Below are 15,084 nucleotides of genomic sequence, written 5' to 3'. Positions count from 1 at the left end.
CAGTGTGTTGTCCCCCCAGCTGTGCCAGCACAACAGGTCTGAGAGTGACCCACCCTTACAAAACCTCAGTCCGTCCCTTTGCCCTGAGGAGTGGCACAGGATTCTTTCACAGGATTTCCTCAGGAACCCCTTGTGTGCTGGGCCCAGCAGGCTCTCTCTGAAGGATTTCTTAGAGCTGGGGTAGTAGGTGGTGAGCAGCTAGAAGGGAAATCTGCCTCTTATTCCCATCCCACTGGAGGTTCACACCTCAATCTTAACCATGCCCCACAGCTGCAGCTAATTCTACTGGGTGGGGCAGAGTCATCACACCTCAGTTTAGTAAATTTGCAGAGTCTGTTTTGTTACTGTGGAAAAAGCTAGCACATGGAGGTGCAGGACAGGGCAGAGAGCACAGACTCAAACCATGCAGGGAGCATTTCCAGCTAAATTTCCTAATTTAGGCTAACTATTCCCTGGCAGGCAGTGAGGAGCCTCAGTGCCACTGGTTAGTGGCACTCCCATACCATAGGGAGAGGGATGGGAGCAGCTCATCTCTGAGTCCCTCTCAGGAGATGGCCTCCTTCATAGGCAAGACTCCTGCACCTCCTCTAAGCACCAATGACAGTGCTTTCCCCTGATAATTTGCCTGATTTGAAAACCAGTTCTAACTCTTTTCAACACTACAAAAATTAAATCCTAATTGCTGCTTAGAATTTCCCTGGAATAATCTTGAAATTTTTAATTAATTTTACAGTATGTTTAACAGATTTTGTACTGTCACTTAACTGCCTAATTACTGGGTCTTAATGCCTAATTTTCCCCATCTTTCTCTCCACACACATGCAAAAAATATCTTATTCATCACTTGCTTTGGGTTCATAACAGAAACTCTTTTTAAGCAAAGTTTCCCTCTTGAAAATCAATAAAATTTTGTCTGGATGCAGAAAGAATAAAATAAATATGACATACAATAGCTAATTTTAAGTGCTCAGATGTCTGCTGCATCCAATCTCCCAAACTGACAGCCAGTTGTACCAGAGCTACTACTACTTTATTAGGCCAATCTTTTCACTGTAAGAAGTAGAAAGAGGACATTTTGTATGAAATAATGTTGGAAATGGGTCCATGGGATAAGTACAGAATATTAAAATGCAGGCTATACTGAAAAACTTGGTTAGAGGATGGGTTGTATAGTTGAGATCCCTCTGTCCAAAGCAGGAAGAACTACTGGTTTTATTGGTAACGGGCACTATCTACTTAGCAGAGAAGTTATTTTAACTCTTGGTTCAAGATAAATGATTGTAATCAAAATGGTAGCAGGAAAACTATTGCCATATAGTATAACCAGCTTTTATTCCACATGAAAAGGGAACCCAGAAGTTTATGGCGCAGTAGGTATGTCTGAAATGTAGAAAAGTTTTATCAAGGAGCTGGATTATTGATTATCTTTTAATTATCACCTGTAGAACACAAGTATATAGAAAGCTAAACCCATATGTTACAGAAGATTAATAAAATTCAGCAATTCTATGGCATAATTTAGCAACAGAGTGAAACAGGCAAACTTAATCATGATTGTTTGTCAAGTTTCTCAGATTCAAGTCACATGCAAGGGATGTATTTTACTCACAGCACCACATCCCCTGCATCATCCATCAAATTATGTATTCCCATTTTGTGTAGATATGTGTAGTCAGCCCAAGATGAGAGACTTCAAAAATCAGGGTCAAATTTATGTTATACACCCCTGTAAGTACTTTTGGAGAAAGGAAAAGGCACCTATCTCTCTCTGTAGGAACATAGTCAAGTTTTCCATCCTGCATTTTCTTCAGGATATTATGTTTGAGGGCCTCTGTGTGCCCTGAAATTTCTCTTCATAAGCAGCCACTGCACCTGGGTGAAAGCATCTCTGCATGTATTTCTGTCGTACTGATGTTACCAAGAAAATTATTCTGGTAGCTGGACTAGACAGTTCAATTTTCTGTTTCCTGAAGTTAACCTTCTCAGATTTTTTCAGAACATAAGCACAGCCATTCTCAGGGTTTATATTCTGGGTTTACAGTCGATCTTTTTGGTGAAAAATGTTAGACCTAACTTACTGAATGCAGAAGGACAAGCTTTGCAGTTTATTTCTGTACAAAATAAATCTTCACTCAGATAGCAGGTGTTTATGCAGTAGCAAACAAAATAATGAAGCCCTACCTGTATTAATACTGCTGGTCAGGGTCTTTGGATTTAGATCCAGGATCATTCTGCAGTCCTTCTGAATGACCAAAGCTTTCTTTTCAGTCCATTTTAGCATAATTCTTCCTCTGTCCCACCTTAGCTTTTTGGGAAGGTAAGTATAATATCTTTTAGTAATTTTCTTTCTGGTTTCAAAGGGATGGTTCCAGGCGTGCCTGTTTTTGTGCAGTAGATGGAGATTATCTGCAATGTGCCAAAAGACAGGAGAACTGGGTTCTCCAGGGGGCTTCCACTAGGCTTTATTGAAGCCTCAAAGCTGCTCTGCTAGGAAGTTATTGAAGCCTTTGCTCCTGGTCTGCCAGGAATGCACTGCACCCTCAGTAGCTAAAACCTTGTTGCTGCTGCAGTAGTCCATCACTCAGCCACTTAATATCTGCAGGATTCCATTATGTGGATGGAGATGTATTCCACAAATCATTTCAACCCACTGACATTTTCATCCCAGTTGAAGTCTGAGAAAATATTACAGAACATGATGTCTTAAATTGTCCACAGGATTATGTAAGCTGAGCCATTATCCGACTCTGAATGGTAAAGGAAAAATGAATTCTTTACTTAAGTCACAATAGATGATGCCCTGTAAGGGGAAGAATTTTCTGACGTTAGAAGATTTTACTTTACAACCATGAATTCTTTAGGCACAGGATTTATTTAAATAGAGCATGAAATAGCTTATTTTACACTAAGCTTTCTAATCTGAAATCCAGTTTTAATTCACCAATTCTTTAAAATGTTTTTGAGTAAATGGCCTAAAATTCATGATATTTTTTTCTGCTTTTACTAGGATGTTGAAATTCCCAGTCTCATAGCTTGGCACATTATTTTGCACTTATGCTTTCCTTAGAGTATTCTCTGTTTCAGGAAACTATAGAGTTAATATAATTTTCAGTATTTCCTTTCAGATCACAGTGTGTGTGAAGACACTTGTACTGTAAATGCAGTCTTGTTTCCTTTTTTGTCACCAAATATTTGCTATGTATCAAAGTACTTTTGTATTGCTAACACCAAGACAGCTCTACTTTAAGAGCAAGGCAGGGGGAGCAAGTTAACTACAAAAATTATTTTTATTCATACATGAAAGTAACAATAACATCACCAAAAGAGAGTCAAATTAAGTGCAATTAAAAAGTCAGAGCTAAAAGGATTCTAGAATTCCGTCCACTCTTTACAGAAAAGACATTTTAAGGTGCTTTGTTCTAATGTTGGCAAACTTTCATAGCCCTGAACTTGTTCAATTATTTGAGTAGACTTTTCGTTAGAATTGGGCCCAATTTCAACAAGGATTTAACATATCTTTAACTTCATCTTGAGTTCACAGAATCCCACAATTCACAGAATGAAATGACTAGGTTTCAAGAGACCTTCAAGATCATCACTTCCAACCCATCCCCTAGCACCTCAACTAGACCATGGCACCACATCCAATCTTTTTTTAAACACATCCAGGAATGGTAACTCTACCTCCTCCCCTGGCAGACCATTCCAGTACTTTATCACTCTTTCCATAAAAACTTTTTCGTAATGTCCAACCTATATTTGCCTTGGCACAGCTCAAGACTATGTCCTCCGGTTCTATCAGTTGTTGCCTGGTGAAAGAGACCAACTCCCACCTGACTACAGCCGCCTTTCAGGGAGTTGCAGAGAGCGATAAGGTCACCCCTGAGTCTCCTTTTCTCCAGGCTAAACATCCCCAGCTCCCTCAGTTCCTCACAGGCCTTGTGCCCCAAACCCCTCACCAGCCTCGTTGCCTTCTCTGGATGCACTCGAGCGTCTCAATGTCCTCCCCAAACTGAGGGCCCAGAACTGGGCATAGCACTCAAGATGTGGCCTCACCAGTGCCAAGTACAGGGGGAGAATGACGTCCCTCTAATCCCTCCATCCTCTAATGTGGTCCTGCTGTCCACACTGTTCCTGACACAGACCAGGAGCTGTTGGCCATCTTGGCCACCAGGGCACACTGCTGACTCATTTTCAGCCAGCTGTCACCAGCGCCCCCAGGTCCCTTTCTGCCTGAGCACTGTCCAGACACACCGTCCCCAGCCTATAACATTGCAGGGGGCTATTGTGGCCAAAATGCAGGACTCAGCACTTGGACTCATTAAACTTAATATTTTTGGACTCTGCCCATCCATCCAACCATTCCAGGTCTCTTTGCAGAGCCCTCCTTCCTCCCAACAAATCAGCACACCCTCACAGCTTAGTGTCATCTGCAAATTTCCCAATGAAAGACTCAATACCCTCATCCATGTCATCAATAAAAATACTAAACAGAACTGGCCCCAGCACAGACCCCTGAGGACACCCCTGGTGACTGGCCCCAGCTGGGTGCAGCACCATTCACCATCACTCTCTGGGCCCAGCCATCCAGCCAGTTCCTAACCCAGCGCAGAGTGCTCTTGTCCAAGCCATGGGCTGCCAGCTTTTCCAGCAGTGTGCTGTGGGAGACGGTGTCAAAGGCCCTGCTGAAGCCCAAATAGACAACATCCACAGCCTTTCCCACACCCACCAGGCGAGTCGCCTAGCAAAGCATTCAAGGGCATGCTTAAGCTTTGTTGAATCCAGGCTATCACATACACTACAGATAGAATTATCTTTCCAGGCATTAATGTTTTGGAATTGGTACCAACTTCACTTTGCGAGAATGGGAATAAATGGGCCTCATCCAGTTCACTGTGATCATTATGAAAATGGTTCTTGATTTGCAGGGGAGCAGTGGTGTGGATTAGACCTTTCTGTAATATATGTGCTTATATTACACCAACAATTTATGATGGACAGTTTTGATGCCATTGCTTTCTGCCTGTGATGAAAAGCCTCAGACTAAATAGATGGAACTAAATGCAGTTGTATTTCATCCAAGCTTTTCTTTCTTTTCTTTGCACAAAATTTTTGTCAGATATTTCCCAAAAAGGTAGTAGATTTCTGACAAAGATACTGATACAGCGAACTGTCACCTGCTTTCCTTTTCTTCACAAAAATCCATTGGAAAAACTGTTTCCTTCCTCAAAAGATGATTATATATAGAGGATACAGAGGAGTGAATATATGTGTGTCATGATTTCATGATGTAAGAGGTTTCCTTGGTGTGTTCTTATTCCAGAAAGAAATGTATTTGTACAGCTCATGATCTTTATAAATCAAAGCATAAAACAGTGGTGAGGTTTTCTACAATGAGCAAGAAAATAAGAATAGCAGTGAAATATAGAAGAACACATACTGCTTGGGAGCAGGAGAACAGGAAAAAGTTACCATTCCTTGATGTCAATGTCTTATTTTTCACTTTTTGTTGTACTTTCAAGTAGTTAATATGACACATGCATATTAGTTTGATGCCACAATTTCTCATGTGGATTATCTCAGGTCTAACAACACAGTTGCACACATATTGCAACATTTCCCGTCAGCAGAAGGGACTAAAGGGATCTTCTCTTTAGATAAATGGTTATGTTTGTAATATTCTTAATGACAGGATAACTTGGAGAGCTTTACATCTCTGTCTTACTTGGTTTTAATTAACCAACATGATATGAAGTTCCGAGAAGTTTTATGCATAGTCTATAAAACCAAGATTACAAAACCAAAAGACTAAGCTAACTTTCTGCTAAGAATTTAAGTATTTAAGACACTGCATAGAATATGACAACAGGCTTCACTGAAATATTTGTGGTGAAAGATAAACAAAACTACAGAAAGCACCATTTTTATTCAGCTACTGAGTGCAAACAAAATGGTGTTGGTTAATTAACATGTGATGCATCCCACACAACAGCATATTTTTTTCATATCCACTTTGAATGCATTTATTTAAACTTTTCCAATCGGTGTCATTCCCAATACAATTTTTGTTTTCCTGAACCATTCTTGGACATGAATGCTTTATCTGAACTAGGAAATAACAAGTTCACAGAAACACTTATTGTCACAGACATCTTTTTATAAGAAATCTTTCCTTAGGATTTTTTTCCTCCTGAGAAGCTGAGAAGCCTCAGGGACAAAATGTAAACAATGATTATCTGCTGTTGTGGAATACAACGGGTGGGTCTGTGATTGGTCTCATGTGGATGTTTGGAATTAATGGCCAATCACAGCCCAGCTGGCTTTGACACAGTGTCCGAGCCACAAACCTTTGTTATCATTCTTTCCTTTCTATTCTTAGCTTAGCTAGCCTTCTGAGATGAAATCTTTTCTTCTATTCTTTTAGTATAGTTTTAATGTAATATATATCATAAAATAAAAAATCAAGCCTTCTGAAACATGGAGTCAAATCCTCGTCTCTTCCCTCATCCTAAGACCCCTGTGACCACTGTCACGCGCTCATTCCTACATAAATTATGACAGGAAATCAACTGTTACTTCCTGTCAGGTGGCAGAGGGTCACACTTTGTGACTGTCTATTCTGGAACTAAAAATTAAAATACACCTCAGCAAATTTGCCAGCCTAGATGCTTTTCAGCACTGTTTTTCCTTTAGGGAATAATGTGGCTTAGGGAAGGGCTACAGAGGAAGGTTCAGGTTTTCTTCTCTCTTCCACCTACTCTGAATTGCCTAGGAGTATGTCACTAGTAATGAAGCAAAAACCACATTTGTATGGCTTTATGAGCATTTTATACAAAACTTTGCCAGTTTTCATAAACAATAAAAGCCATTTGTTTAAAGCATCAGAGCAAATAAAGATGGTAAAATGTCAAACTAAATCAAATCTCAATTCCATGCATGGTAGAAAAATACTATATTACCAGCAAAACTTCCCTGAATAAAAATATGCTGTACAATCGCAGATACATGCAAAAATGATTAAATATAAAAATAATGACAAAGGCCATGGCAAATGTCTGATGTGTTTACAGCTGGCAATATCCTTTCATATGTCATATTAACTACTGAAAGTACAAAAAAAGTAAAGAATAAGACATTGACATCAAGGAATGATAACTTTTTGCAACCAGGAAAGATCTAAGTCTGAAATTTCCTGCAGTTTATGGCTCATGCAATAAAAGTTTTCAGTTCATTCTATTCAAATATCAGGACATGAATCACCTGAAATTTCATATCATATCAGATTTCCCAGAAATGTTTCATGTCAAATTCTCTGTTATTCATTTTTATAAATTTTCTTATGGAAAAGGATTTTATTTCATATGCCTCTGAAAATAAAACTATTATGAAAGAAGCTCTATAGGCCTTCCTTAATGTTTGCAGTTTAGGGAAACGAAAATTGTCAAATAAAGCTAAATAAATGGATTCTTTTATACTTTGCCAAAACACTTGCTTTAGTGTCGTTAGGATCATTCTGTTCCCTGATCTCCTGAGAGCTGAGAGATCTTAGAATGAGAGAGGAAAATAATTGCCTTAGAACCACTAAAGGTAGAATTCTATTTTCTTTAGTTTCCATGAAGCTGTCCTGGGCAATAGTCAAATAGAAACCCCCACAATACCAGTGAAAATTATAATTTCCAGAACAAGTCCTAAAATATCTGCAAGAAAGTGGAGGGTCTGAAGAGCAATCAGGCTACACAAAACCAAAGCTGCAGATGATGTCATGATTAGGAGCATTGAAGTGGCCAAACCACGGAGTCCCAAACTTTTGTCCTCTCAGTTTTATCTATAGTTTTCCTCCTTGATCTAGTAAAATTGCAACCCAGGGTAGGATGCCATCAAGAAAGTACATTTATTCAGGCAATAAAATACCATCTTGCTCTCTATTTCCATCACTTTTTCATCTTGCAGGGAAAATCACAGCCATGACTTTTTTTTTTTGATGACACAAACCTGCTCCATCATCATTTCTACTAAAGAATTCTTATATAAAATGTGTCTTAAAGAGCCTACAATATTTTTAACATTTGTTATGTAATCAATACACTAAACTGTTCTTTACATAACTATATTAAGACTCGTTCATGATTTCAGTCAATCTTGTTGCTTTGAAATGTTGTTCAGTGTAAGCTTTTATTGGGGTGGGAATATGGAGTAATGACATATTTTGTTTAAAACTTAACAATTGGGGGGTCTTTCATATTTAAGATCGATCTGTCCTTTCAAATATTAATTTGAAAGTATTATATTAATGTTTTTGATAAGTCATTTTATGTTGGCAGGTCTTGTTTACTTTTTCCTATTCAATTGAGTGATAGGTCACATCTGGGAATAAGGCTGCTTTTAATGAGGGTGTAACATTCAGAACTGCTTTGAACACGGAACTTTATATCTTGATTCTAGATTGGAAACTGTTTAAAGATTAGTTTAAAAATCTATATCACAGCTTTAATACAAATATAACTTATAATAAGCCTGGAGAAAATACAGTCATCGGATACCAGTAAGTGATGAGCTTGTATTTAAAAGTGTTCACTTTGAGTCCTGTGTGCAGTTTTGACCACCACAATATAAGGATATAAAGTTATTAGGGAGCATCCAGAGGAAGACTGTGAAGAAACTTAAGTGTCTAGTGGAAAAGTCATATGAGGAGTGGATGAAATGACTTGGTTTGTGCAGACTGGGACTGGGGTTAGACCTCATTGCTGTCTGCAACTTCCTCTGGAGGGGAAACAGAGCAGCAGACATTGATCTCTTCTTTGTGCTGACCAGTGACAGGACCTGAGGGCATGGTCTGGAGCTGAATCAGGAGAAGTTTAGGTTGGATATCAGGAAAAGGTTCCTCACCCAGAGGGTGACTGGGCACTGGAACAGGCTCCCCAGGGAAGTGGCCACAGCACCAAGACTGAGAGTTCAAGAAGCATGTGGACAATGCTCTCAGGCACAGGGTGTGACTGTTGGGGTTATTCTGTGGAGAGCCAGGAGCAGGACCCAATGATCCTTGTGAATCACAGCATCATAGAATATTCTGAGTAAGAACTCAATAATATCCCTTCCACCTCAGGATAGTCTATTGATTTGAATTTGATGATTCTGGCATCTATCTTGTGATCAGTCAGCTCAGATATTCTTGAATTTAGGAAATGTTCCTGTGTAGATCCAAACTTGCACAACACAGCCTTTCCATGTGCTGTTTAAAAGCATCTGCAGACAGAAAAAGCTTAACTATTTTTTTTTTTTGCTACTGTGAATGTCAGCACTGGCTGGTAGATGTTGTTCAGTCTCTCTCTGTGGCAGGCTGCCCTGTTCCTTCTCTGAGGGGGCGTTAAAGCACATTCTTGCTTCATGGAAAGAGATATTACAGAAACTACCATTACAAGTAGTTGTCCTCAAGCACGTATAGTTGGGTTGCAGACCTCCATTTAAACCACCCTGAAGTAAAACTGCAGATGTTTTTACCTACACTATTTTTATGGTTTCTTTTCAGCACCTTATAAAAGATTAATCCTTTGCTCTCTCTTATTAATAGCTAATCTGACCCTGTTTATCCAGTGTGAAAAACCACTGAAGAGATAGATCACAAACATAAAGGACCAACTGGAAAGCAGGGAAGGAATCACTGAACTGAGGGTCCATAGCAATGTGTCACATCCAATGACCAATAGTAACATGGAAAATCATTGTCCAAGGCAATCAAAAAAAGCATTACAAGAAGAGAAATGTACACTTAATTTTTTTTTCTTTTCCAGATCCACAGAAAAAAGAAAAAATAATGGAATCTGGTGAATATTCTCTCTTTTATCTTACTTTTAAACAATCCTAATATTTTAAATTAATTCTTGTCAGAAGTTAATATTTGATACTTTTTAAAATTTGCTTTTACAGGCAAAACAACAAAGAAAGAAGCAAAGGTACATGGTAAGTCCTGTAAAAGACTGTAAGATTTAGAGTCTCATTTATCTGATTTGATTTTCAGTTGAGACGGGATTACATAAAGGGATTAAAAAAATAAAGCCATTAATATAATTTTGGCGGTTTAATTAAAGTTTCTTAAGCAATTGAATGGATGTGGAGCAACCATTCAGTCTTCTGGAACTGAGATCTAATTAAATGTTGAGAAGAACAAGAGAGAAAGAATTCTTTATTTAATCTTTTAAAAGGTTTCACTTTCCAAAGGAAGTTACAGTAAATGGACAGAGAAACAAACACAAAATACAAGATTCAGAATGTGGATGGTAGGTAGAAAAAGTAGGCTGTTTAATTTTTCTTTATGCCAAGTACCTATGCATTTTATTGTAGCAAGGTGCTCCTGTTTCCAAGTGGAGCCCACTTCTCCAGTTTATTCAAATTTGGGAGACCATCCAGATTTTCTCCTTTTACAGCCAAGCTTGATGACTCATTCATCAGATGACTATTTTCTCAGATAGAAATTCTGAGCATGAAATTCCTACAGTAGAAAGTCAATTTGTAGAAAAATTAATCTGTCCTTTTCTATAACATAAAAACTTGTCACAGTGCTTCAGAATGAAGGTGCGAATAATGAAAAAAAAGAGAAATGTGATAGTTCAATTAATTTGCATTTAATTAATGCAATTGTGAAGAATAGTGAAGAAATTATCTGAGAAAACTTATATAAAGGAAGAGTTTTGGAACTGGATCCTCCTCTGTATCAATTCTAGAAGTTTCAATAAACTCAAAACAAAAAAATTGAAAAATTCCTAGCTTCTGCAAATCTCTGAAATTGTTAAAAAAAATAATTTCTGTTGCATACCTTCCACCTATATTTGGTATCTGCCCATTCTGGAGCCTATTTCACTCCTTGTCTCTTCCTTACACTTGAAAATAGCAGAGTGGTTGGAGCTCCATATATAACTTATCTATTGGCCTTGTTTTCCACTGCTTTTAATCTGCAGGTTCATTAGTCATCTGCCATGAGACTATCTAAACAAGCAACACATTTGTGTGTCATTTTTTGTCTACATGAAAAATGAACTCCTGCTCTGCATAGATAAGTAGCATATTGATAAGGAGAGGAGGTGTTAGGAAAAATTTTAATTCCTTTATTCATTTTATGCAATTTGTTTCTGTGAATGTTTTATTTTACAGCAGCAGTAGAAACTCCAAAGTCAAAAGGTAAGTAATTTGAATTGGTTTTGAAAATTTAAATGGAAGAATGCTGCTGTTAACTTAACTGTAATGAAAGAAAAAATCTGCTTGTGAAAAAACTTGTAACAGTATGGTTTAATTGAAGCAAACAGCCTTTTAAATTATAATGGTGTCTTCATTGTAGCGTCTCAAAGCAGGCATTGTTTCCTCAAATTTTTCATGGACTAACAATCCAACAATTCTCCAACAATCTGAAATTCAGTTTCTAACCCTAACTCAAGCCATAAGGCTTTTGTGACAGGCAGAAAGCAGAAGTAACCAATCTTCAACAGAGACATGACACAAAGTAATATTTCTCTTTTTGCAATTCTAACTGCAGGACAAACCCAGTGATTGAACAGTTGCTGTCTTTAAGGAGTCTAGGGGATTTGACAGGGAGGTTTGGTGTAACAGGTTTTGCCTGCTTTTCATACATGAACTGTCGGTAGGAGGTAGGAGGTGTGAGAGCATCAATGCTTGCTGCAAAGGTTCCTCCTTTCCACAAGGCACAGGGAACTGGGACTGGTGAGAAACATCAAGGATGTAAGCTCAAGCTGAGCAAATATAGCAAATATTTAATTGTTTTATATCAGTGTCTAGTTTTTACATTTGCACAGTGTAAGTTACTAGCTCCAAATTGCCCTCAAGAACATTAATGATCTCAGTTGTAACTTAAACAAAAACAGAAAGTGGAATGTCATGTTGAAAACTGCCCTTCACTCTTAGTCCATGTTTATTAATGTCAATGACCACCATACTTTTATAAGCATTCCCTTTCAGACAAATGAGGGGAAAGAAAAAGTTTTAGGAAGTTCATTTAATTAAGGATAAGTAGGAACAGTGGGTTTCCATTATATAATATAGGAATAATTTTGTTATTTCTGTTGTCAAAAGAACAGTCTCACAACTGAAAGTGTTGGCCCCAGCCATCTCAGTTTTACCATAGGATCAACCTAATACTGAACCTGAAATTGTTCCCCAGTGTCTAAGTTGTCTAAGACAACTTTGTTTTATTCTGCATTAAATAAAAATGAGCTGATTTTAGCTCTGGGGAAATTGTTGATTTCTTAAAAATTTCTTGTTAGGATGTCATCTAAATTTAACTTTATGTTACTAATTTTGAAACTCAAACACAGCCTGTACTCCAGGGGGAAAATCATATTTATATGAAAATGTTACAGCTGTTCCTTTTGCTACTTAGTAAGAATCACAAAGGAATGCTGTTATTTTCTTCTATATTCTTTTGTGATGCAGACAAATTCTGGTAGTGTTTAATTGTAACCATTTAGTCGTGTTGAACCTTTCTTTAAGTCTGAAGGAAGTCATAGATATCAAATTCTTTGTTCTACATGGTTGCTATTTCTTTGTTTGTTTCTCATTTTTCTGCTGTTAGTCCTTAGAGACTTAGCAGCTCTCTGGACACAATGTAATTTTCAATATTCAGTAGGTGTTGGCAAATGTAAATTTTTTTAAGCATATTCTTGGAAAGCAAACAATACTGTTCTGAAAAAAAGCCAGGCTTTTGATGAAATTCTCTTCTTTTTTAATTAAACAAAATTAATCTGCTGGCATAAAAGGAGTTCTGGGCCATTGACTTTTACCTTCTATGAACTATCAAACTCACATGGATGTTTCTTGCATTTTCTCACAAGCTACTATAGCATGAATTTTTTTTATTTCTCCATATAACAGAACAGTTCCTAAACCATAACATACACTTCTTAGGTTAATGATTTATTGATTTTTGTGATGCCACAATGAGGAGCCTCTGGCCTCGGGGTTCAGTGAGTGAAATGTTTTTTGTTTCCAGTGGGAATGATTTCTTTCAGTCTTCCATCACACTGAGCAAATATCTGAAAATAGCTTTAAAATCAGTGACATTTTAGAATGCATATTTTTGATGTGGATGCTAGTTATGCAACCTGTCTCTTTTGGGATAAAAATATTCTGACAAATTTGATTATAGCCTACAACTATTGAGACTGCACAAATATTTGACTGATGAATTGCTCTCCTGGCCACTCTCAGCATAAAACAATATTTGCTGAATTGTCACTCATTTGTTTCCTAAGAGCTTATGATGGAATCAGAGAAACAATTATAAAGTAAATTTCCCATTTGATCTATATTATGCCACATTGTCAAGAATTTTGCTGAGAAATGACAAAATATATGTGGGAGTATTACTCTATTTATTTAATCTATTTTTTGAAACTATGTTTTACTGAAAATATAGATCCCTGATGAATTCCTGATTTTACCTTCATTTTATTTTGTGTTGTTTCATGCAGGAGTTTTTGTGAGTTTGGTTTGGGATGGGGGGGTTGTATTTCATGATTTTTTTTAATGTCTGCCATTCTACAGAGGAGAAAATCATAATGCATTACAACAATCGTATTACCTAAGTCATATGGCTAAAAGATCAGCTTTTCAAATAGGGAATAGTTAGAACAGAATAATTTTTCACAAAGAGATCATCTTTCAGGCTGCCATTCAGATGTGACAAGAACTTTAAAAATGCCCAGTGGAAGGGATGGCATCTTGACCTACTCAGAAAACTTGTCTCTGTTCTGATAGAAACAGAGAAAACCAGACCTGAATCTTATTCCAAGCACTGACTCTACATGAATGGGCTTCCTGTTTATGGAGACTTTCAAAGTGACAACTCTTACCTTGATGACAAAAGACCTCTCAGCATCACCAAAGTAGCTCGTGTTTCTCTTCTGAAAAAGCAAAGGGAATAACAGAATGTCCTGTTTGTTGTCCCAGATACTGCTCTGCCATGTCTAGATGATGTTACTTGGCAGTTCCCAAAAGTTACTGGAGCTCTGTTTTGTCGGAGCAAATTCTCCTTTACAAGCACTCACTCCCCCATGGAAGTGGTGTTGCATTACTGAATGCACTGCTAACCAGAATACTGTTAATATAACTGGCTGTTAGATCAGCCTCGATGTTTCTCAAGGATGGATGGTTCCTTCACAATAACCACACTCGTGGTCTACCATCACCACTTTCATTTAATGACTGAACACCTTATTTTCTCAGAAAGTTGCATGCAGTTTGGCATCCAGAGAAGAAAACACTTTTATTCCATTAAAATGGAATTAAAGTATTTATGTGATGTGAGCAGGTAAAAAATTTTACAGAAATTTTACACCCCAAACCTGCTTTCATTTCAGCTAAAAAGGATAAAACTGCTTCGAGGAAAACAATAGTTCTCAATAGCCCATTTAACTCTTGTTATAGCTGCTTTTTCAGTTTTAATGCTAAAAATATATTTTGAAATGAGTATGGGACAGGTTTCTGGTGCCCCTTTTCATATGTTTCTTTCCATATTCAAATAGACTTATTCTTCAAGATACTGGCCACTTCAGTAAGCATTTTAGAAGCACCATGATATTGATTTGCTTAGTGGCAGGGCTCAGTGCTCAGATTCATCTTGGCTTGTCAGAGTCTAGTTCATGGTTAGTATAAGTAATACTGCTGATCTAGGCCCAGGTAATATGGATGATAATAGCAGAGGTCTATAGTATATATTAAGGGTCTTTGGTTCTTTTCGGCTTTCTCTGTGTCCATGAACACCAATAAAATTTAGGTAATTGGATAGAAATAGAATACTCCCTTTTTTGTTTTGAGGATCAAGTCAGACATCTTTTAAACCTAGATTTTATTTTCAGGAGAATTGAAGATTATCTTCAATAAAATGAGTTCCCTGAGGTAACCGAGGTGCAGAAGTGCAATATTGCACTGTTTACATGGAGCTTGCTCACAAACACCTGCTCACATCACAAGGGAGTAATTGATGCCTGTGAGTGGGTTCATCCAACCCAAGATGAAACAGTTCATCTATCGATACCTGACTTTTCACTGAATCTCAGGTTCAGGGAATCTGGGATCAGA

The 15,084-nt window shown here is 37.6% G+C and overlaps 1 protein-coding gene across 1 annotated transcript in view; it reads left to right on the top strand.

The window, feature by feature from the left end:
- The window catches only part of TRDN (triadin), a 223,354-nt gene that overhangs the window by 140,638 nt on the left and 67,632 nt on the right, over positions 1-15,084 (top strand). Inside the window, 2 exon segments of the mRNA XM_064707176.1 lie at positions 9,789-9,821; positions 11,146-11,172. Coding sequence (XP_064563246.1) covers positions 9,789-9,821; positions 11,146-11,172 — 60 coding nt within the window.

The sequence above is a fragment of the Zonotrichia leucophrys genome, chromosome 3 (genome assembly GCF_028769735.1).
Source record: "Zonotrichia leucophrys gambelii isolate GWCS_2022_RI chromosome 3, RI_Zleu_2.0, whole genome shotgun sequence".
NCBI classification, from domain to species: Eukaryota; Metazoa; Chordata; class Aves; order Passeriformes; family Passerellidae; genus Zonotrichia; species Zonotrichia leucophrys.
This window is presented reverse-complemented; position numbering and strand designations above follow the sequence as displayed.